At 35.1% G+C, this 24,902-nt stretch overlaps 1 protein-coding gene across 7 annotated transcripts in view; it reads right to left on the bottom strand.

Annotated features, from left to right (window-relative positions):
- The window catches only part of REV1 (REV1 DNA directed polymerase), a 54,163-nt gene that overhangs the window by 10,380 nt on the left and 18,881 nt on the right, over nt 1-24,902 (bottom strand). For 4 of the 7 annotated variants that reach the window (XM_084289522.1, XM_084289523.1, XM_084289524.1 and 1 more), the window contains 13 exons: nt 23,089-23,238; nt 19,945-20,660; nt 18,026-18,133; nt 16,809-16,925; nt 12,066-12,195; nt 10,916-11,044; nt 10,033-10,187; nt 7,659-7,778; nt 4,848-5,068; nt 3,625-3,797; nt 2,458-2,560; nt 914-1,070; nt 405-607 (listed from right to left, as the gene is read on the bottom strand). In XM_084289522.1, coding sequence (XP_084145648.1) covers nt 405-607; nt 914-1,070; nt 2,458-2,560; nt 3,625-3,797; nt 4,848-5,068; nt 7,659-7,778; nt 10,033-10,187; nt 10,916-11,044; nt 12,066-12,195; nt 16,809-16,925; nt 18,026-18,133; nt 19,945-20,660; nt 23,089-23,238 — 2,482 coding nt within the window. Of the gene's footprint in view, nt 1-404; nt 608-913; nt 1,071-2,457; nt 2,561-3,624; nt 3,798-4,847; nt 5,069-7,658; nt 7,779-10,032; nt 10,188-10,915; nt 11,045-12,065; nt 12,199-13,680; nt 14,000-16,808; nt 16,926-18,025; nt 18,134-19,944; nt 20,661-20,766; nt 20,805-23,088; nt 23,239-24,902 lie in introns of those variants that run through there. The other 3 variants (XM_084289526.1, XM_084289528.1, XM_084289527.1) reach the window with 3 other exon arrangements.

Below are 24,902 nucleotides of genomic sequence, written 5' to 3'. Positions count from 1 at the left end.
TTTAGGCCTAGGGATACATAGTAATAGACAAATCTTTATAATTAGGTTTTGGGATTCTTTAAAGAGCTCTGGTTGTGAAAGGCAAAAGGCAATGCTATTTAATATTTCATCTGTGGCATATTTTCCATTCCTGTTCCATTTCAATCCTATGGCAAGTGATGGGAAGAAAAGGGATACCGGAAAAGCAAGCTTCTATTCTTTGAATAAATATAACTTTATTCTTTGAATTGGCCTATACAAGACTGCTTTTTAAAAATTCTTTCAAGGCAATCTTTCTGTGCATTCTACCCTACTGGAGTTGTTTTCATTTAAAAAGAAGTGTGATACTTTTTTTTTCCCCTCTAACAGCAGCAGTGCCAAATTATTACAATGTATTACAGATATTTTATATTCTTGAGTTTTACCTGGGAAGCAGAAGGAACCTCAATACTCAAATTAAGCCTGGATTTTACGCTGATAGGAGTATGCAAGCCATTGCATTTGACAGCAGACTCAGTCTTGTTAACATTAGAATTGAGACCAGATGTGAGATGGGTACCACGAGACGGAAGAAAAGTGCAAGTTCTTGAATCAGAAGATATTTCAAGGTCCATAGCAGCAACAAATACTGGACATATGAAAACAGAACACAGAATGATCATCTGATAGTTAAAAACTCTGAAGTTTCAAGATACAGTGAAGCTAATTTCCAGTTCTCATTGCTCAATAGTTTACACAGTGTATGGCATAATCATGTAACTTTTTATTTTGAAGTATCTCTGTTAATATTTCAGCAGCAAAGGATGCTCTCAAAGAGTTTGTATTAAATAATTTATACTTGTGTAACATAGGAAAAGCATTCAAAAAGACAATCTAAGTTCAACCCTTTAAGAACTGATCATTATCACACGTGCAAAGGACAAAACTTACTGACCTTCCTTATGTTCTTCTTCTGAGCACTTTTTTGCTTTCTGAACATGAAAAAGATCAATAACTGAATGTGATCCACCAGGTAAGTGTCCAGACTGCACAGCTGAATGAGCCGAAGTGGTTTTACTAATGGGAACTAACTGCTGTACCTGGATTCCAACCTAAATCCAAAACATTAATATATTAATTTTGTTTTCAAAATAAATAAAAAATATAATAATCACAGTAAGTTCATAACAGCATTCCCTTTTCCTGCTCAAACTGGATACCTGTTGTAGCAGTGGAAGAGAATGAGTAAACGTATGTTGAAAACCACATTAATAGCCACTAAAAACATCCCAAACAAATCCTAGGATAATCTACCACAATCCAACAACTAAGAATTTACAGAGGTAATATCATCTTAACTTCTCTGATAAATGAAAATGCTGTCAACAGGCCCATGAAACAAAGCACTTATTATGAAATTTCTTAGACATTAAAAAATACAGAAGTACTGAGCAGGAAAAGTGATTAGTACTAAGTATGGCTACAGATCAAAAAATGGTGTATAGGATTCAGAGAGCATGTGGAGGAGCCAGTGAGGGTATTTTTACCAGGTGTTCTTCTATAAACACATAACAAGCATATTATTTGTTACCAGTTTTTCAGTTGTGATTAATGGGCTATTAAAACATCACTGTAAGAAGTTTTTCTTTGCACCTTTATCTTTTTGCTTTCAAGTATTTCTAGATTGAGTTCTAGAACTTAGGGATTTTTTTTATTTCTACTTTAAAAAAAAAAAAACAACAAAAAAAGGAGTAGAGATTGAGGTAGTGTTATGTTAAGTCTGCAAGACAAGTGGATCCATTTGCTTAAGTGTGGGCATCAACAGTGAAGGATATCACTTTAGGACACCACCCCCCTCTTAATTTTATTTTTTTAGAGACAAAGTGTACATGACTCATATCATATTAAGTGTTGAAGCTTAGGGGGACTAGCTTCAATATAGACACAGGCATTGGAGATGCCTGAAGTCAGTTAAAATGAGTACCACTCAGGGACCTCAGATATACCTGCACTTGATGATACGATCTATGATTGAATGGCCCCTCCACAACTGAACAGAAATGTGGTCAGAGGAAGAATTTTAATCAGCTCCATTTTAAGAGATGGCTTATGCCAAAACAGTTTCATCATTGGTTTACACTGCTATGACAGAACCACTGAGATTAGAAAGAGTGTTCTAAAATAAGTCATAAATCAAAGGAGCCAGCAATTCACCTTCAAACAAAGGCTAAACCACGGGCTGGTAACGATTCTGGCTCTAACACTTGCAATCTAGATTAAAAACTCCTGTGATCTGTATCTCTGATTAGACTTATAAACAGTACTTCTATTAGTTGCTTAACTAACAACTGTGTAAAAGTTTACTGAAAATTCTAAGACAAAGTAAAATTTACACTCAGTAATAAAACTGCAGTATATACAGTCTAACTTCGTAACTGCAGGCTGTTTTATTCAAGTTGTGGATTAAGCGAATAAATTTGTGTTTTTCCATTAACTCACCCCTCGCATATCAGATATGTTCAGTTTCATTGTGTGAAACATGTTTAGAGTTTCTTTTCCAATTATTTTTGCACTGTCTGTTGCATGGTCTAGAGTCACAGTTCTAAAAAGAATAAAAAACAGCATTAACAAGGAAACCGTTTCACAAATCCTAAAGACAACAAAAATTCTGTACTTATTCCAGAGAGGACCTCAAAGACAGGTTTGCCTAGTTCATCAGTAAAGGCAGAAGCAGAAACACAGAAGCTGCCAGAAGAGATGTGAGCATCAGAACTGTCTCAGCTATGTGTGAACAGCTTAGCATTTCTGGATGTCCCCATTACATTACCTTAATTCTTACTTTAAGAAATAGAGAAATTTCAGGGCACATGTACATTAGTTTGCCTGACTATGGAAATGAGGTCCAAAGCATTGACCTGTTCATGAGAAACCAGCGTGGCACTAGCTACTGATAAAGGAGGAATAAATGTCTTTATCTAAATGTCTTCAGTCCTAAAAAGGTGTTCTTAGAGTAGATCTTCAACTTGAACTCAGGATATGCAGAAGACAGAAGTACAGACTGATGTATTTTCTTCTTGATATACCAGTCCCAGAAGGTCATGAGCTATCCTGTATTAAACAAAACGCAACTACCAGAGGCCATATGCCTAAATTTCATTCTTGTGTTTTGATGAGCATAGAAAGCATAGAAATAAATAAGTGGTAAAAAAAATAAAAATATCTTTAGTCAACATCATCCATTCAAACAACAGGAAACAAACAAGAATTAGTAACTGGGTTATCCTGTTTCACCAGGGATGAGCAGACAGACACCACAGGCAGAATCTCAGTGAGTTTAACAGTGCTGCAGGGAGACCAAGCAAAAAGGTGCTTTACTATGTTGGTAATGATCCACAAGAAAACAAGATAACTTCTGATGAGGAACTTAGGACTGTATGAAAAAACTTAACTGTGGGTGAACAAATTCCTGAATAGCTGAAACACAGGCACAGAGAACTTTGGTAATAATATTCTAATTCTGATGTTAGTGCAGGTTTGCTATGTAGGCAAAGAGGTATTGAGCATTTTAAGATTTCTGTCCTGTCTTACTGCAAGTTTCAGTGCTCAACATCCTGCAGAAATGTGTTTGTGCCTTCTACAGACCTTTTCTCCCCCATGTGTAGTTACCTGGCAATATTATCACAGATTCCATGACCTCCATATTTTGCAGGCTCCACTGGTGCCCCAGCCTTTCTGACCATAATCTTAAGGGTCAATCGTTTACCCTTCATACCAGCAGCTTCAAGTCTACGTTGGATTTCTTCTGAGAGGCTCAGAAGGAAAGCCTCTGCTTCCTTGGGCTACACAGGAAAAACAACATTCCACTGTTTAGATGACTACTGTTCTTTCAGATATATAAGGTAAATCATTAAGCTTCAATGTATTCCACTTCACAAAGTGTTGAAGCAGGTGTCACAAAGATTTAAAAATAAGCATGATTTTATGAACTTAAAAGAACTAAGTGACTCACAGGCAATTGTCTTATTTGTGTTTTGTTTACACTGCAGGTTGCTGAAGTTAGGCAATATAGTAGATTCCTCCTGTAATGCTGACATAAGCAGTAAATACTAAGCCCTTTTAGAAGCAAGTCTTTTAAAAAATATTTAAAAATAAATGTTAAGTCTATTTTTAATTTCTAATTTTAAGCACACATGTAGAAGATGAGTGTAGGGCTTGTAAGACAACAAATGTTTTAATCTTGAGGATAGCTGAACAGTGGAAGAGGTTACCCACAGAAGCTGTGCAGTGTTTGTTCTTGGAGATTTTCAACACCAGTCTGGATAAAGCCCTGAGCAAATGGCCTGATCTCGTAATTTCCCCTGCTTTGAGAAAAAGGCTGGAGAACAAAACCTCTCTCCCAACCTTTTTTTTTTTTTTTTTCCAGGAATTTCTATAAATGCTTAAGTTTGCAACAAAGTTATTTTTGCTACAATTTTTCAACAACAACAACCACCCACCCCAAACTATTTGCGAAAAATCTAGCAAAAACGTTCTGCTGGAGTAAGCTGGTCATTGTTTCAGGCACTGGCATATTTGAATAATCAGCATTTAAATGAAAGAGAATGCTAGGTGCTAACAAACCTACTGCAGTTCTCTTTTTCTGTACCAGACTCGTATAACGAATGCAGAATAGCCAGCTAATTTTGTGCAGGCTTCTTTTCAGTCCAATACTTTTGCAGTCTCTCCTCCCATTTTATCGTTTGGTCTCCTACTTCTTCATTTTCCTCATTTCTATTTGGTGGCTAAGATGGTGCTCTAACAGATCAAAGTGTAAGTGAAAATAATCAGAATATGAGAAGATTCTTCTACAGTTGAAAGAAGTCACTGCAGAAAAGACAGATTGAATTTACCTGTGTAAACCTTATTCCATAGTTGATTTCTGCTGAAACAGATTTTCTTTCTTTTTCTGTGCGAACAGGTCGATCATCTAAACCACGACAAAACCTGTACAGCATTTGTCCTGTTTTCGGACCAAATTCTTTTTGCAGTTTTGACATTGAAGCACATTGCAGATCTCCACAGGTTCTAATTCCCAAAGAAGCCAGCTTAGATTCCATTGTCCTGCCAACTCCTAACAACAAAGCAATTAGTTCTGTTAACTCTACACAGTTCAGAGCCATCCAGGTTTTGAACAAGAAAAATTTGTCCTTTTAAGCCTAGACTGCATTGTACCATATAAATAAAGACAGTAAATTCCACTCAGTGAAACATGTTTCAAATGGAAACTTTTGCTGTCTTCACCTCAATTCAATCTGTATTAAATATGTACGATGTCGTACTGCGGAATGTTTTTTATTTGTGTTAAGTGTGAATGATTCTGCCTATAAATCTTCTTGACAAGGTACTACCTGTTGCAGTGTATATAGCTCTGAATACCACAGCATTCAGTCCAAAAGGACTGTACAACATGCAGTATGCTTATATACAAGGGATTTAATCTAGAAGAAAACCAACAAATATTTTGACTACTGTTCCATCGCTTCCAAGGCAGAAAAAAAATACTTTCAAGCAGAAGCGATAGCATACGTGCATCACTTGTGCTTTGAATTACCAAGCACTGGAAATTGTGGGTATCCATGGCAACCACACATACCTAAGTGTGATAAACTTAAGTATATTTCTGGGACTGGGAAAGGTGGGCTGTTACTTCCACAAATATTGGTCTTAGGATTTTACACTACCAAAGTCAGTGAAAGTTAGAAAGTCAGCTTCTAACTTCCATGATGATTCTTTACCTAGAGATATTATTGACACAAACACAAGTTTTTACTATCACTGTGAAAATGCATATTTTGAAGTTTTTGACTTTCAAATCATTTCACTTTACAAATCATTTTCTAGAGGAAAAAATATTTCCTTCTAGAGGAAAAATATTTCCCTTAAGTTACGCCAGAGAAATGGTGCTGCATTATAAATTATGTTTGCCTAGTAAAGGGAATGCGTAGAGAAAATTTCTGGTAAACCTGCACCTGTGTATGCATGCTATTCCTACCACTTTGCCATTTCAGTGATTTTTTTTTCACATTCTCCTCCTTCCTCCCTTTTTCTTTTTTTCCTTTTTTAACAGAGAAAGGTATTTTCAACATTTAATGTTAAATGTGTGCACAATTGCAGGCTGAACTCAGCTGATCGCTAGCACACAAAACAGAAATGAGTGCTTATTCAGCGCTTTTTGGACTACATCTGTGTCACATTATACTACTAAAGTACTGAATACCAATACACTACAGAGTTACATGGCAGAAAATACTTTATTTTACAACTCTTTTAAGTATTTTCCTGGAACTATAAAATACATATATATATAATGAAAACCATTTTTGTAAAGGTGTATTCCATATATCCTTACTGCCTATCACTCTTCCTTCACTGTAACTCCAAATCTCTGCCGTCTGTCGAATTCCACTGTGCCTTGAAGAACCTCCCTAAAAGCTGTGGGCCAGAAATGCCTCCCCTACAGCATTTTCCATACGTCTTTATATCTACAGGAATCCCACTCTAATAATAATAATAATACCACTCAATAACTCTTCCCTTACTCAAAAGCCCTTCTCTTTCCTACACAACTCCCATAAAACTTGTGTGAAACATTGAAACATTTAACATCTTTAAAACTTCTACCCCTCAGTAAGGGGGTACTTAGCTGAAGTGGCCAAATAGTTCACAAAGTTATTAGTGCTGTCACAACACACTTATAAGTCATAATCACCATCACAGTAATTTCCTCAGATAACTAGGCAAAAAAAAACCCAGTTGGAATTCAAACCTTTTGTTCTTTCTTATAGAATCAACACTTTGTCACAATTTTTAGCATACCATTACCCAAAAGATCCTTACACACACACACAAAAAAAAATTCCATGTGTAACAAATGTTTAATTTGTACTCTAAATCCACCAGAACCAAAAACTGTCTACAGCTGGATGCAAAGCCTAACAGTGGTAACACTCCACAATAGCCTTATTCTTCACATACTTTTCTGTTTATCTGCTATTCTAATATGGCTCATGTTACAAGCAGAAGCATCTAATTCAGTAAAAACTTTCCTCTGACAAATTTTCTTTCCCTTCTATGCTTATACTCTTCAGTGCTTCACATAGTTTTTTAGATGCAGCAGATAAACTTCTCTCCTTTTTTTTCCCTCTTTCATATGGTCTCGATTTGTTATGATACCTATGCTATTTTTTCCAACGCTTGACTTTATACACTCCTTTTTGGAAAGAATATTCTTGGGCTATTTCTGTTTTCTAAGCACATCCTGCCTGTCTTTGTGATGATTACTGATAACAAGTGACGTTACTCATTTTATTTCATCCATTACAGCAAGCTAGCATTTGCCTGAGATGACTCATCTAAATAATTTTATTAAAGAACATAAGGTTGTATAACACATTAAACTTTGAGCTTCTTCCACAAATGACACTGAATGGCTCTGTAAAGTTCTTCAGAAAAAAAAAAAGCTCCTCAAAGATAAAAAAAAAAAAAAAAAAGTCTCAGATTCTTTCCAGAAAATTTCAGAAATCAACGTCTCTTTCTTTTTTGGATAATAACCATGGAAATAACATCTAATCTTGCTTGATTCATAACTGGAACAATGCAGATTTTTAAGCTGAAACTGCTTTAAATTAGGGGGCAAAATGTCTTGTAAAAGAACGGAGTACCTGGAAGACTGGTAACAAGTTGACCTCTGATAAAATCATCCACTTCTTCTGGTTTTAAGTGATACTGTCCATCTGGTTTTGCTTTACGAGTTGCCATTCTGGCCAGCAGAATATTCGAACCTGTAAAAATGAGAAGTTAAAATATGTCTGTAGTAACCTTTGTCTTCTCAAGTAGAATTCTGCAGTTCAACAGTCATGGAAAAAAAATGAATAAAGTACAGTTAAATTATTTTTTTAAATAAAAAGTCAATGAAATATATTCATTTATATTTTGCTATATCGACTCCAAAATTAGCAATATTTATGATTATAGCAGAGTAACTAGTGGTAATGCATTTGCAATTAAACGAAAACAGAAGCCAAAAAAACAACCCCAAAACAAAGCAACCAATAAGCGTGCGACATTTCATGAAGAATGTTCAGTCTTTGTCTTGGTGATGTTCTACACATGTAGAGGTAAAGAAAACAGTTAACTGCAAACGGGTAAAAACGTAGAATGGTAATACTTTAACACTGTGTAGCTTCCAAAAAGTCTACTGTGGTCAATTTAAGTAATAATTAGGTGACAATTCTATCAAGTATCTATTACATGTGAAATACTGGAATTAAGCTAATATTTGGGCTTCAAGTATTCACTAAAAAAAGTGACTTTATTAAACTATTCTGTGCACTCATTACATGTGGTGGGAACAAGACTTATTTCAGCATTTTTTCTTCCCTGTTCATAGGCTTATTCATGCCCAGCCAACATCAGCTCTGAAATGATACCCAAATAGATTCATTATTGCTACACAGGTGCCTTGTTCTAAGATAAAGCAAGCTGATAAAAACATCAGGGGAATCCAGAGCTCTCAGCACTATGTGTTACTATCGTTATTTTCCTTCCATCTGTGTTCATATTATTTTAGTCTACTCCAAAATTTTAGAAAGTAAGTACAGCAACACAGAATTTTGTGTCCATTGTTTCTCCTGAGAAGTTAACTGATGAAGCAATTCTTGATAGTCCCCATTCAATCTTCTGTTTAACTTTGGAGATCCTTGTTCTGTCTATAGAGTACTGAAGAGTTCTGATCCTCTTATCTACCAAACACACCAACACAGCCTCTAATACCACAAAATCTTAGTGATTTATTTTCTTTAATCATTATTCCCAGAACACTGAAATAAAGTAGGAAAAAATTAATACCTCACTTAACAAATGAAAAATCAGGATACAGGATGTTTACAGATGAGTGTTTAATCTTTCACTAGCATTGTTTAAATCAGTTTAGTTTAGCCATTAGAATCTCTAGGGTAAAAATTAAATTTATTTCAACTGGTATTCTTAATTTATCTCTAATCAGAAATAAATAGTTTTTAGAGATCTCTATAGTATAGCAGCATCTGTTCAAATTTACATTCTATTATATTGGTACAGCTTTCCCATCAGGCAACATATAGATCACTTACACAAGGTATTTCTGATAGACCACATCTTTGAGATCATGTCTCTACATTCATGTAATAGTGTAACTGTTTCTTCTGATTCCTTTACTTTATGAATTATGAGTGAAAGGAAAGTTCTTGTACAATACCTACCATATTTCTCTAAAGGACACTTTTCAAAAATCTCACAAAAAAATATTTAAAAAGTATTTCCTCACATGTATTTGTCTCTTAAAATCAGAAAGAGAACTAGTATATCAGATTATAAAAAAATACTTTTTAAAGTAAGTCTGCTCTTTCTATAGAAAAAATAAAACACTAAGTATACATATAAGAGAGTAAAAAACAAACAGGAATCTAGAGAACTAGTCCCTCTGCTACTATGGTATCATAAGAAATAAAGGGAGAATTCTGCTTACATCACAAGTGGATTTTATATACTTATGTACACTTAGCATATGTATTTACAGATGCTTAAGTCTAATACTGTTAGGAACAGCAACAAAAAAGTCTTTTTAGATATGTAATTTCATATACAATACCTGCTACAAATCACAGAGATCTTTGCTTTCAACACCTTATAATTATGTTAAATCCTCATAAACTCTTACTGCCTTCTTCTATAAGCAACAGAGTCTGTACCCGTTTTTCTATTTACTGGGAAAATACAGTAGCATTTCATTAAAACGTATGTAAGAATATCGCACAGATGGAATTTTAGCTTATTGTTCAGATATCAAAGGAGAAGTGATAGTAATTTTATAAGTTTTAAGCAAAAACTTTCCACTTATGAAGATTTACTTGCATTTTCATTTATGGTAATTTGATGTAAATGACAATATATTCCACATTGCCATAACTTGTAAGTGTTTGTGCAATCTTATATAGCTTTGATACGCCTAACAAAAGCAGGCAGTTCCTGTAAATGGAAGTGAAATAAAGTACTTACCCATCCCAACAGAAGCAGTGCATTTAGTTTGGGCTTTGATTTCGGTGCGGATAGCATTTGCAAACTCATCAGGAGTCAATCTGGTCTCTGTAAGGATTTCAGTGATATCTACTAGTGCTTCATCACAACTGACTGCTTCGATGTTATGAGTATAGCTATCAACACAAAGTAAAGGAGGTGAAACACCAGCAACAGCTCACCATCTGTTAAAACAAATATGTAGCAAATAAAGTCTTCCTTTTGTGGTGGCATTTCCCTGCTTATTTTGTATGACACAACATATTAAAAATCCTAGAACAGCACATTACAGTAACATCACTAATGTAGGACAAATTTCAACATGCATCATGCTTTTAAAGTGACAACTGGAGCAAAAGTTGAATGCTTGTTTTTCAGTCACACTAACAAATTTCCAGTTTTGTTCGAGTGCATTTTAAATCAGAAAGTAGTTTCTAATAGTTGTTATTCCAATAATCCATTCTTAAATTACTCAAAAAAACACACACAAAAAAAACCCACACCCAAGCCCACCAAACAAACGTCAGAAAAAAAATAAAACACCTTGGAAGAATCTCAGTAGTAAGGAGAGACCCACTTCTCATAGTGTTATCAGTAGCAAGTTTAACAATGACTTCTTTGGAAGCCTGACATTGACTGTTTGGCTTCAAGATAAAAGAATACTCAGAAGAAGGACAGCGCTCAGCATAAGAAAAGTAATGAAAATACTACAAAAGACAGACTTAAACAGTAATAGTTTTAATGAAGTTAAAGAGTAAAGTGGAATGAAAATATTAAATTAAAAAAATGGCATTAACAGTAGCATATTAAAATATGCTTGATAATCTTACCATGGAAGAACATACAATCACACAGTACACCTTACCTTGCTAGTATTTCATACACGGTCTGTGCAACTTCTTTGTATGCATCAAAATCATATGAAACTGCTTGAAGATTTGGACACAACTTTTTTGCTTGGCCAAAAAACATTCCATTCTTTATGCCGACTTGTCTAAAAATTAATAAAAAGCACACAAATACTGTATCAACTTTTCCACAGATTATGTTAATATGCGCTGTTTCCAAATGAGTTACTAGTCTTTTCCTACAAAAATAAATAAATTCAATAACATCAATAAAAAGGATTAAGTTCAACTGCTAGCAAATGGCAAGAAAAACAACTGCAAATAGAGTATTTGAATTAACTGTATAATATTCAGGCATGCAGCTTGGACAGCCTATCCTTGGAAACATGCTTAAGATGGAAAGTCTCTAGAAAGCAATACTTGCCATTTTATTTTTAAATAAAATGCAAACATATACTACAGTGACTAAGATAGCTGTTTTTCCACTTTCCACTAACCACTGTGCAGATTTATAACATTTTGCTGCTGTAATAAACAAGCTAACTTTTCAATGCAGAAGTGTAAACCTGCCTACACTAGCACTCTTGAGAAAGGATCCAACAAACGCACAATTTCTGGAGTATTACTTTTATCAGAGAATAAGGTCTTACTTTTCAACACTGTGGTTCTTTATAACAGTTGTTTCATATTCTGAATATTTATAAACTATGCTATCTTGGTGCTCAACATAATTTGCAAGAAAGTTCTTAGTAATAACACGTACCATTGTCTCATTTTAACTAAAACCTTCAGTAACAAAGTGTTCTTAATTCCATGAAATAATGCAGTTTGGATGCAATGAAATGAAGATAACATTATGAAACCAACAGTATCACTGTGAATGACAAGGTTTCCCTTAATAGGTTTTGTTTTAAGTAACATGTAGGTTAGGCGGAGAGCTATTAAACAGCGTTTAAGAATCAGCAACATGCACAGTGAAAACCTTGTGCTAAATTCTAACAGCCTATTTAACCACAACTTCTTAAAAGAAAAACCTTTCTTGATCTGGGTAAGTTTAAGGAAATGTGACCTAACAACTGCCTTTTTTTTTTGTTTGTTTTTTTGTTTTACATTTTATGCCTATGTGTATGAGATTTTTCAAGCAATTGATAGGTAACTTTTACCTACCTGGCTTCGTAACTACAAGAAGCAATTTCAGCCATGGACAGAACTGTCTGATTGAAGTCACCTCCATTCATGTGCGTGGAATCCGGATGCTCCCAGAATGATGAGTCCAGCTTATCAGGTACTCTAATTTCTGCTTGGAAAATAATATTTATATTCATTTTTATAATATTTTTCTTAGGAGTTCAACAGAATCAATGTAAATTAAGTAAAAATAATAGATTATATTTGATACAATTTCTATACTACTGTTGGTGAGAAGTTAATACTATACTGATTCACATCATAGTCAAGGTAAACAAAAAATGAAGTAAAAACACAGAAGCCCCCACACAGTAACCTCTCTCTACAGGTAGGTCTGCACACGTTACTGAAAAGAATACTGTGCTACAGAGAAATTCCATTTCTGTTTTTCCCCCAAATACTAGACAACAGCTTGTTGGTGGCTACATACACCATGCTGTAAAATAAGACTTATCTCAGTTAGCTTTAATAACAATAAAACGATCCAATGCTTTAGACTGCTACAAGCCTATCCTGTAAGGAAATTTGCCAAGTGCTTGCCAGAACAAGATGCTTAGCTATATTCCTTCCTAGAATGCACCACTACCTACCACCAGAACAAAGCAACTACATTCAAAATACAATTCCACTGTTCATGATACTTATACCTTATTATTTAAAAGTACGCTCTAATAATTACTTAATCTAGATACCTCAAAGTGATTTTTTTAAGGGATGAAGTGAAATAACAAGAAGGCTAATTTTATCAAATTAAAACAAAATAAAACACGGGCTAGTACCTTGTATTTCCTCTAACAGTCTTATGGGGAAATTAATCAACAAAACTTTTTGTTTCTTCCTACTACATATTTGATCAGAATACATCAAATATATCAACTTCTTTCAAGTATCACCATAAATTTCTCTTGGATCAAAAAGAAAAAAAAAATATAAATGCTGCAGCCACAGACTTTTAAAATGAGACAGACCTTTCCTAATTCTATACATCTCTCAGGTAAGTTTTAACGAGCCCATCAGGTGCACGATACACTAGATACTAAAACTATTTCATAACATAATACTGGAATTGAGTGGAACATTCTCTTTCTATTTGGGTTTTCATGGTATGCAAACCTTGAAAGATACACGCTTGTACTCTGAACAACTGATCAGTCTGAAAAAATGTCTAGATGCAGTAACCACTACGCCCTCCCAAACTCACTAGAATCAAAACAAGAAGATATCACACAGACAAAAAATGTCTGCTTACTTAAAATGAAACCTACTATGCATCTAGTAGTTCCTTTTCATTCTACAATCTGTTTAATATCAATACACCTTTATTATAATCAATGGAATTTTCTTCAGTGTCGCAGTGCCTAAATATATTTCACGGTACCAACAACTGACACACTAACCACATGACTGAAAGGAAACATGGTGCTGCATGCACAGGCAAGTTGGTATCAGACCAGAGAAAGTGTTGCAATGAGTGGAGACAGCAGGGGCAGAACCTAACTCATGTGAAAAGCTGCTTTTATTCAGAATTTCTGCTAAATTCATGTACCTTTTTATGTCTTAAATATTTTAATGTATGAGGAGCTCAGTAAGTTACCTAAGATGTCTGCAGCTGAAAATTAGAGCAAAATTGTGCCCCAACTAAAGGTAAGAATGACAAGAACAATTTCTTTAGTCCGTGCCTTCCTGTGCCCTGGCCTGAGATGATGCTGTCATCTTGTCTATCTTCATTGGACTCGTCGACTTTTTCCACATCGCAGCAGAGCAGATCCCCCCATGAGCTGATGGAGTCACTTCATGTGAAATTCAGGGCAATGCAGAACACATTGTCCTCAATGGAAGGCAAGGTAGAGAACCTCTCACCAAAAGCTGGGAAACTAGACAGGCACATGGTGAATGTGGAGCAACGGATGGAGAAATCAGAGGCCAGGACCCAAGTCTGTGAAAAAGAAATCGCTGAGAATAAATCTGTGACTAATATGATGGTTAAAAACTGCTGCTCTTTAGAATGAAAAACGGGGGGAGATACTAGGGTTGGGGGAAAGGAAGCCTAAAAAACATTCACATCTTGGGCATCCTGGCCATGGAAAAAAAGACCACAAACTATGAATTTTGATTAACATATGTTAATCCCCTAACTTCAGGACATGAATGTTAAAGATGGCACGTATGTAGAGAAATAATTTCTACTACTCAGGAAGTCCATCTCCAATTTGGAGATTTAGAGAATTTTTTTAATTTAGAAGTTATACATATTTGGATGAATTCAAACAAGAAAAAGAAAGTATTTCATAAAAGATCCAAGATTCCCTTGATAATAGATATCTATCTAACAATGCAGATCAAAGGCAGGAAAACCAGTATCACTAAAGAAGTAGTGTGCAAAAAAAAAAAAAAAAAAAAAAAAAGGTAGCTGAAGCTGCAGAATTCAGTATTTGGTGAAACTAAGTGATTCATAAGTTTTTCTTTTCCTTTGTTTTGCTGGTTGTTAATTTAAAACATTTTTTTCTAATAGGAAAGACCCGGAGAAGGCAAAAATCAGACAACGGTCTGAAAAGCATGAAGCATTACAAAATGAAGTTGGTTCCATGGTGAAACATGGATGCAAAAATATATTTGTGCTGAAAGTTGTTCCCAACTACCTTTTTATTTCAACTTACAAAACATTCCCCCCAAACTCAACTGTGTTATGTTTAACAGAGTACAGTTTAGGAATTGGTATTTTTGATATTTTAGAAAAAGCATTTTTCTATGTGAAATATGTGCCTGCTGGACCATATTTACCTGTGGCATGGCACAATTAAGCACATGCTGTGAAGTGTTTCACGTACACCTTCTAAGATACCGTGGTGTTAGAAAAACCTAACCTGCACTTCCATCTTTTCATCTAAGACTGTAACTAATTGTAATTTCTTCTCCCCGAAAGACAACTCATGTACTTATGAAAATGCAAGCAGAAACAGCATGCTGCATTTTCGTTGATAAAAACATTGTATATGGAGATAAAAATTAGAGACCAAAATATATTCTGAACCTGCAGCTAGTAAGATTGAGACTGTAAAAAGAGTGTTAAGAAAAAATCCTTTCACCAAAACAACAGGTTGTATAATCAGACTAAGTATCAAGAAAGAAAGAGATAGCTGCCTGCCTGTGTGCAAGCCAGTGAGATTGGATGGTGAAGTTAAAAGACATGAATGTGTGTACGTTCAGAAAAAGCTGCTGCAGTAAGAAACTGAGTTTGTTACACAATGAGGCTGAAATGTGCTGTACCTTTAAGCAATACATATAGTGGAAAAGATACTACTGAATTTGTGAATCATAAAGAACATGCTGGTTATCAGCTAAACTTCCTTAATTTTAACCACCTCACTCTCCAGATTTTGCTCGACTATATTAAGTCACATCCTTATCCTGTCTAAGGACCTAATAAAAGTTACGACACCACTGTGTAAAACTGAGCTACCAATAAATAGTTCATACACAAGCCATTACTACAGAAACCCAACTCCATAAAAACCACAGCTATCTTTGTAACACGCTTATACATGGCATTGCCAACACAGCACAAGCTAAGTCTGGAGCATCCTGAAGAATCTTTTGAAAGTTCAAGGCCAATGCGTTCCACTAACATATATTCTACTTCAGTTTCCAAGTGTGAAACTGCATCAGAAACGCAAATGAAATGGCAGCACTTCCTGTAATATCTTGTTTCCAAATGCCCTTGCAAATCTATAAAATTTTAGAGTTTTGTTTGTTTGTTTTTTTGTTAAAGAGTGCTAACATTTCAGAAACAACCATGGAAGAACAAGCTTTTTTCACCTCTTGCATCAACAATAAAACTAACTGAACAGTAATCTTTACAACAACAGCATTTCCTACTGCAAGGCAGGTAAGAAAAGTGCACCGATGAGGGGCAGAGGAAAAACAATTTCCAAATCTAAACTGAAATTAAGTAGGGGCACAAAGATACTTAGTTACTTAAAACTTCAAACTGATTATGCAGACTGTTGTAAAAAGAAAAAAAAAAAAAAAGAAGAAAAGTTGCTACTTAGGTTTAGCAATTTACTTTCTCATAGTAAATGCAGTTCAGGCAGTCCAACAATAATAAAGCTTCTCACTAATAGTACGTTTTGTTTACACACAAAGTAAAAAATTTCAACATTGCTGTAGGAAAGTAATGAATTCTAAAATTACAACAAATGCCCTGGTTTTGAGAAAACAAATTACTCATGGGAGTTGCCACAGAACTTCCAGACACCCGAAATGCAATAAGAAGCACCCAAATTAACTCACTGTACACTGATATTGTACCCATACAATTCAAAAGCCAACTTCAATTGATTTTCTAATCTGCCATTTACTGTCATTTCTACTTTTATAATTAAAAAAAGTAGCCTTATAAAATTCATTTTGTACCTTCTTCTCTATAATAGGTTTACTCAGAACTGAATGATCCCAGACCGTATTTCTTACTTAAGATTACTTAGTATACCTTATACTCAATAAATTAAAATATAAAATTACTTGAAAATAATTCACCCACATTACACAAAGAAAACTGATAAAAAAGTCAGTGGCACATCAACACTGAGGCCACAGAGCATTAGTTTCCAAAGACGTTTTTCTGAAATTCTGCACAAGAAACAATAACAGTTGTTCTACTATGCACGTTAAGGAAAAAGTCTTCAATAACAAAACAATATAAACAAACAGACTTATCTGTACCTGCTTTGCCATTCAATAGCTTATTCTGGTAATATTGCCTTTCAAGCTGGGGGTTTGCACCAGGGCGCAGCGGTGCCTTTCCGGCCCCTTTGTTGCTAGTAACAGCTACTGGCTTTCCTGTGGAGAAGAAATGCCCATATTTAGAATTATGTCAACACTGCTAATAACTTACGTTTTAATAACTCTGTAACTAAGGTAAGATTATAAAGAAGTCTGCTCTATTTTTAGTGATTTCTTTCAAGCTTACACACTCTCAACAGCATTAGGGAGGAAACTGCCATGGAAGTGATTTTGTACTGACACTATGGATTTCATGACTGCAATTAGAAAGCAAAGAGAGAAGTTTTGAAAGGGTGAAAACACAACCATATTTGTTTGTCCTTAGTAATTACTACAAATCAAAGTTGTGAAACTTCACCAATGCCCTAATGATTCATTAGTTTAAGACACAGCAAACACCGTATTGATTTTAAATACTTAGCTTAAGTAAGAGAGCATATGCATACCATCACGCTCAGTTTCATTTGTTAAATTACCCGCGTAACATCAAGTCTCTAGCTAAACTTTTGACTTTAGTAATATCAACACCTCCATAATTTTTCTACAGCAAGCTAATTTACACAGTAGAAGTTCTGGCAGGCTTCTACGGAACAGAAAAAAATACTTGCAAAAAGTCCTCGGTTCTTTATGTTCTAGTAAAGGAATTTGAAACTTGGCAGGAAATAAGTTTTAAAGACACACACAGACTAGAACCATCTTTGACACTATTGCTCCTGCTTTTGGGCAGAAGAAAGGAATTACACAGCTCGCTCTTCTTCATTCCCAAGGTTTATGATAGCTGGGCATCAGATAGTCAACACTGCACCAAGTCTTCAGACTTGGGCATCAGCAAAGTTCAGTGTCACAGAACTAGTATTTCCATTTCTGAATGTTATGCTTTTAGAAAACAAACAACTTGCTAAGGAGCTCCGCTAACTCTTTGCGTGTTGTAAGGATGATCGCATGCTCGAACTTCTAATGGCAATTCCGGCTTTCTCTTCCATTTGCTTTTGGATTGTGAGAAAATAAGGATGTGAAAGTCACATGGTCTGAATATCAGACAACGATAACAAAAAAGAATAACCAAGTTCATTTCTACAGCTTCTCTCTCTCTCTCTCTCTTTTTTTTTTTTAAGGCTCAACTGAGGAAATTGTAGTATCTTGAATGAAATACTTACCTTTGAGATCGGGTCTATTTCGGGTAGCCACAGACACAAAGAAGCAATCCATATCCACGTGCATTATACAGCTCTGTGGCTTGGCTGAGCTTGCAACAGACACATTACCTAGTATGAAGATATACCAATAGAAAACTTGAACCCTAATTTATATACTTCAGTACTAATTACAGTAGTCATCAAGGACTATAATTTTTTTTTTTAAACCATCTTAAGTTAAAAAGACTTCTGTTTCTCCACACCATACACATTTCCTAAATTCTCACAGTAATGTAAATATACAGTAGCTAAGCACCCTAAAAAATTCATCAACTTGAGGTTTCCATTTTATTTTCTTGCAATTAACAGTTTCTGCCTTGCTATATCAAGTTCCCTCAACCCAAGGAGATTAATGCACATTATGGAAACTGAATCTTAACTCCACTGTGTTAACACTCAATACGCAGCAGAGAACGTTTTTGTTTGTTGATCAGAAGACTGTTCTAAAAGACTAAAAAAAAAAAAAAAGTTCAGCTGCACTGAGAACTACCTTTGATTCTTCATCAAACACATAAAATGAGTGTTAAACATTCTACACAATTGGATTTCATCGCTGCTGTCCTACGTTCATGCAAACATGAGCAAGACAACTAAAGACTGAAGAACTTACACAGCTAACATACTTTTGTCAATTATTCTAGATGCTCAAGTCTAAGTCTATGTTGCTGACTTACTAGAGGAAGCTACAACTAACAAAAAATATCGTAATTTGAACAATACACACTGTGTAATAGTGGAAAAAATACTTCACATATCAACTGAATTGTGTTGCCTGACAACAGTGGCAACTGCTGAATAATCAAAAAATGCTTTCCTGTTTTTCATAATTTACCATTGGGGCTCGTTCATAAAAACCAAACCAAACAAACCAAAACAAGAACAAGAAGACTGTCTTATGAGGGGCCTATTTACAAATTATGCAATCAAGTTGGTACCTCAGAATTTGCTACTTGTCAGCTGAAACAGAGCAATTATTTGAATTCTCCAGGCCAAATCAAAGAGAAAGATATATTAGCTTATATCATGTTTTGTCAGAAAATTATGCATTAAGGTAGTTTATAAGCTAACATGTTTTATAACTGGGGCGTGATAGCATAAACACAAAATCCATTAAATTATTTATCTAACAATACATTTTTAGAACGTGGTACTTCATCATCTGGAGCATATTTTCATATGATAAGTGAATATTTTTGTAGCATAGCAGAGTCAATCTCTTTAACAGAACAGAACTAGCCTTTTAATTGCATAAGACTAAATTAAGATTCTAAAGATGCAAAATACTTAAATTGCTATGTGCAACACTTTGCCTCTCATAAATTACACATACTTTAATTTTGGCCCTTGATGTGCAATATAATGACAAAACATTTCTCTTCTGTCACATGCCAGGTTCAGAAGTCTCATATGACACTATTACCCATTTAAACAGACCCAGAGGTACACAGAAATCTAAATTAGTTTTTTGTTAGTATCTCATTTCCAAATGTTACTCATCTTTCAATTTTTCACACTGAACTATATAAAAGTAGCAATGTGTTTTTTTTTCCTTTAGGCTTTCACATGGCAACTGCAAACCTGCACATTTTGATAGATATATTTTCAGCCCTTCGATCAATCTACATATCTTTGTAAAGTCAGGAACAGTATTTCTACAAGAAGTATTGAAAACAGACCAGAGTATTGCATTAAGTCACAATTTAACAAACACAGAAGTAGTTGATCTTTTAGTTTTCAGCACATCGAAGTCACATGCATTTCCAGACAGCCTGTAATGTGAATATTGAACATTAACCTAATTCACCTCATTTAGACATTCACTGTGTGAACAAAGATATAAGGCACCTTCTCAACATAAACCTTCTTAAACAAGTATCTACCTGTGTCAGTTTTAAGTGCAGACCTGCCTGCTTTCCATTTTTTTAATTTTTCCCTTCCTGGAAAGACACCGCTGTTTTTTCTCTGCAGGCTGTTGACAAACTCAGTCAATTCACTCTTCCACGTTGATATATGATGTAGTCTTGAACGTGAATAAAAGTCAGAAATGAAATTACAATCTGAAGGTTTGGACACAGGTAAGGAAGCTGCCTTGCTAGGATTAGGTACAGAAGTGCTTTTTGTGCTTGAAGGCCCCTGAACAGTGGAGTGGTGAGCACCATTTATTTTAGTATTACTGTGCAAAGATGAAGATGAGGATGAATTACTCATAGTCCTATGTGGATTCCACGAAAAGTCTGTATTTTTGTTGCTTTGCTGCAACTGCTGCATTGTGCAGTCTCTAAAGTCAACCATGCCTTTTTCAGTCTTGTCCTCCTCCTGCACAGGGCCTGGAGAGAACCTACTTGCAACGCTGTTGCTGGAGGGCACCGAGCAATCCTGCGTCTTTAAGGCACTGGTACAAGTGTTGTGTGTGTGTCCGTTAAAAATGGCAGTGCTGTCCTTCTGAGACTGAATGCCGTTCTGTTTCCTTCCAGGAAGGATCTGCTCCAGCTCCGTAAATGCCAAACCACCATCTTCTTCTTCCTCTTCTTCATTCCAGCTACTTGTTCCATTTGGTGTGATCTCACTTTCCATCTCACACTTTTTAATATGATTTCTGAAACAGATATGATAATTTAATATAGTTTCTTTTATTAAAAAGACACATTTACAGGTCACTTCAAGTGCCAGGTATTATCTTATCAGTTGTTATCAGTATATACCTGGGAAGTTTTTACAGTCTCAGGACAATTATCTCAAATTCTGGGCTATGTCCTCTCAATGTCACAAAACATTGTAGAGCTGTACAAAAAATTTCAGATTTACTCTGTTATTAATGCAGCATTACCAGGATGTTACACAGCTTTTCTAATGTCAGCATGATTTTGGGCACTCCTATTCCCAAGCCCTTTATTTTGACTATCAGTCTCCAATGGAATTACAATAATTATTTATTTGATAACAGAACTGTATTGCCATGGACAGTATAAATGGTGCATGAATAATTAGGAGAGTTTAAAATTATTTTTTAAGTCAACAGATGTAATTTTACTCTTCTTTTTACAAAAAAAAGTACAAATAGAAAATTTCAATTTTTTAGAAAGCGATTTAGTTCAATGTGTTAGATTCCTTTTATCTTCTCTCAAGGAGAAACCTGTTCAAGCTCTGTAAATCAAACATTTTTTATTTTTTTTTTTAAGGGCAAGAATATTTTTCATCTTTTAAGCATGTAAAACGAAATTTTCTTCCACAAGTGCACTGGCAATTTATATTTACTTTGATGCTGTGAAGACAAAGCTTTTATTCCAAAAAAATTAACTTTATAGCAATCCTAAGCAGAATTAAAAACATAGCCTTTGAAAGCTGCGCATATTCTAGGTCTGCTGGAAAAAACAACTACCACTCCCAACTCCCAAAGCTAGCAATTTAAGTACACTCACAAAAAACACATGGGTAATAATTAACTATCCAGTATACCAGAAAGCAATTTAATTGTTATAATTTTGTTAAGATTATCACAATTATAAATTATATTCAACATAACAGTTTTGAGGAGTTGCATGCTTGAAAGTGGTATATCCAGTGGTACGTAGTATCACAGTGTAAAGGCGACTTTTAAATTTACAATTTGAGATTAAATTAATATTTTTACAAATCTGAATATTCCTTGCATTTAAAAAACATCAACAACTCAATAGCTAGAGGTGATGTTGAAAATATCACACGCCGTTCAAAATATGGGTAAGAAATACTGCTTAGGATATTCACATTTTGTGTTCCAGTTTTATCTATTCCTAAAAATATAAAATCTTATTCATGGTAAAGTCTCCCCAGCATTACACACAACTGGATTTTAAATTCATCAGTGGACTGTGGAAGAACGGAGATCACCATAACCAAACTACAGTATCTGGTACAGTATCTTTGGTATTGCTTGATCAAGGGCATTGAACCAGATGATCTCCAGAGGTCCCTTCCAACCTCAACCATACTGTCATTCTCGTCTCTGTACAACAAAGTAAAACAGATTCTTCTGAAAAAAATACAATAACCATCTTAATTAAAAAAGAATAAATTCACCTCTACAGAACACACTGTTCAAGCCGAAGGCTTCTTTTCACCTTCTAACTTCTCTACCAGAGTTTTGCTACTGTCTTTGATTCTGTTCCCTTCTAGCAGTCTTTTAAGAAAATTCTTTGTTGTAATAGGATTTTTTAATCCATTTTCTCTCTTGAGCTTCACTCAAATCTTCGTGCTATCATATGTAAGGTACACTTATTTTTTTAAAGAGAGGCTAAACTAAGAATTTAACTAGTAGCATGCATTAATATTTGTTCCTAGATACCTTTAGCTAAAGTAATCAAAAAATGATTGAAATGAAGACCTACTTTTCAGTGTTACTAGTCAGAATCCTTTAATGTATGCCTGTTGCTTTCATACAGATACGCTACATATAGAGGGACTCCCAGGTCATGTTATCAAGCAGTGTCATCTAAAGATTAGAGACAAACCTTGGAGTCAAGAGAATTGAAGTTCCATCTTCAACTACTTATGAAATCATCTGATCTCTCAAGTTGGAAGGGACCCACAAGAATCATCAAGTTCAACTCCTGGCTCCACACAGGACCACCCAAAAAATCAAACCCTAGATCTGACAGCATTGTTCAAAGGCTTCTTGAACTCCAGCAGACTTGGTGCTGTGACCACTTCCCTGGAGAGATGGTAAAGAATCTTTTCCTAACCCCCAGCCTGATCCTCCCGTCACAGCTCCATGCTGTTCCCTCAGGTCCTGTCACTGTCCTCAGAGAGCAGAGCTCAGCACCTGCCCCTCTGCTTCCCTCGTGAGGAGACAGCAGGATGCCATGAGGTCACCCTCAGACTCATTGTCTGAAGCTGAAGAAAATATTATAATTATATCACATGTACTTCTACTTTTTATTTCAGTTCCTTAGAGTTTGCTACCTATAAAGCTGAAATCAATTTAAAAACGTTGTATAGTTATGGTTGAATGATTAGCATCAGCACATATGATTAGAAACACTTACACCCTGTTGAGATCTTTAGCTATATTGCTTGGACCTGGCATGGCATCTTCAGGTTTGCATATGCTATTAAAACTGAGACCTTTTTGAACACTTGACTGCTTGGTGTAAAGCTGATACGGAATGTGCGAGAGGAGACGTCCAGCTTTTATGCTGAAACAAACAAAAAAGGAATAGGTTACATTTAAAAGCATCTTAAGAAAATATACAATAAGCTATTATTTTGTTGATTACCATTTCTGTTCTGCAATACGCACTTATTGTCCCTTCTAAAACCCTCTTCCCTCCAGTAACTAGAAATTACTTCTCAGTTCAATCCAATGTGGTGATTGGTGATGTCTGTCTTTACTAAAAAAGACATTTGCACAGTTGTGTGGGGTCAGTTTGTCATACCCATATATTTCATTTCAAAAACAAACAACAACCAGTCAAAAGTGATAATAATCAATCTATATCTATCATGAATGGTCCAGGTTATTCTAACTGAGCAATGCTGACTGATCTCTAACTTGACGCAATTCAGGTACAAGTGTTCCAAGCAAATTTGGGCAGATCTTGAAAGAATTCTGCTAGGATGCAGTTCACTATTAAAAGAGGAACTCCCACTTTTTCCATTCTAAAAGAATAATTACCCCTTCTTGTGAGAAAATCCACTGAAGAAATCTAGAGAGAAAAAAAAAAATCCAAATAGACGTTCCATTATTATCTACTCCACAACCATTCCAGTTCTGTGCTACATGGTCCACTGTATCTCCCTTTTCTTTTCCTTCTCCTGCTGAAACTGCAACTGTATTTCAGTAACTGCTAAACTCCTTAGTGAAATCATGGACACTGAAGTGGTATCCTCTCAAAAATACACTACTGCATGATTTCATCTCTCCATCCCAATGGATGTTGCTGGTAGAAAAGATAACGTTCTTAGCCTATATTCCACCTCTCATTCGTGTACTACTTGTCATACTGACAGCTGTCAGATACAGAAGCTTCTTGCATCAGAGGAACCTCTTTCACATCAAAGCAGCTTAATATTAACGCTCAGTTTTGAAGTTACAATTGGATTTAAATTTTTGAAGAGAATTTAGCTCAGTGACATAAACTCCTTTGCTGTTCTTCAACACCTGAACACTTGCTCTTGGAGATGTGCTTTTTAACAAGCTCCAATCAGTAATACAGTCAAGGGAGTTGAACAGTGGAACAGAAGCCCTTCAGAGGAGCTGTCTTGCTGCAATTAGAGAAGAATGCAATGGGAGATTGCATTACCCAATTAGATAAATTAAAACCAGCTAGCATACACATAGATACATGGTAAGGTTTCTATGGGAATGGTATAGTAAAAACAACTCTTAAATATATCACTTAAATATTGTTTGATATGTGAATATATTGCATTTAAAAAGGAATATGATTTACACTATATATTGCCAGAGTTGAAAATAACATGGTAGAGTTCTAAAGCTTTCTTGTATAGAAAATGGTGATGCAGCCAATCAGCTGTTAAAATGTGTGGTTATAATGTTTCCTGTATCACTCTGTGAACTTGCATAACCACCCAGGTAATTATCTCAAAATCATTTCATTAATTTCAAGGTCATTAAAAAAAAAAAGCATTTACAGATTTTGTTCATGCTATGATTTTAACTACTGGAGTAGCTGCACTGCCAGATCAATACACAGCTGTTTTTGTTTTCTTTTTCCCCTCCAAGCTGTATTAAGAGGCAGCAGTGGGAATCTCCTTGTAGATGCACTATTCAACATCCTTCTCCTTTTCACACTCCCTAGATCACAGAATTTAGAATGATTAAACAACTAGGTTGGAA

Source organism: Netta rufina, assembly GCF_964035555.1.
Source record: "Netta rufina genome assembly, chromosome: 1".
NCBI classification, from domain to species: domain Eukaryota; kingdom Metazoa; phylum Chordata; class Aves; order Anseriformes; family Anatidae; genus Netta; species Netta rufina.
The sequence above is the reverse complement of the archived record's forward strand: the minus strand, read 5'-3'. Positions and strand labels throughout refer to the sequence as shown.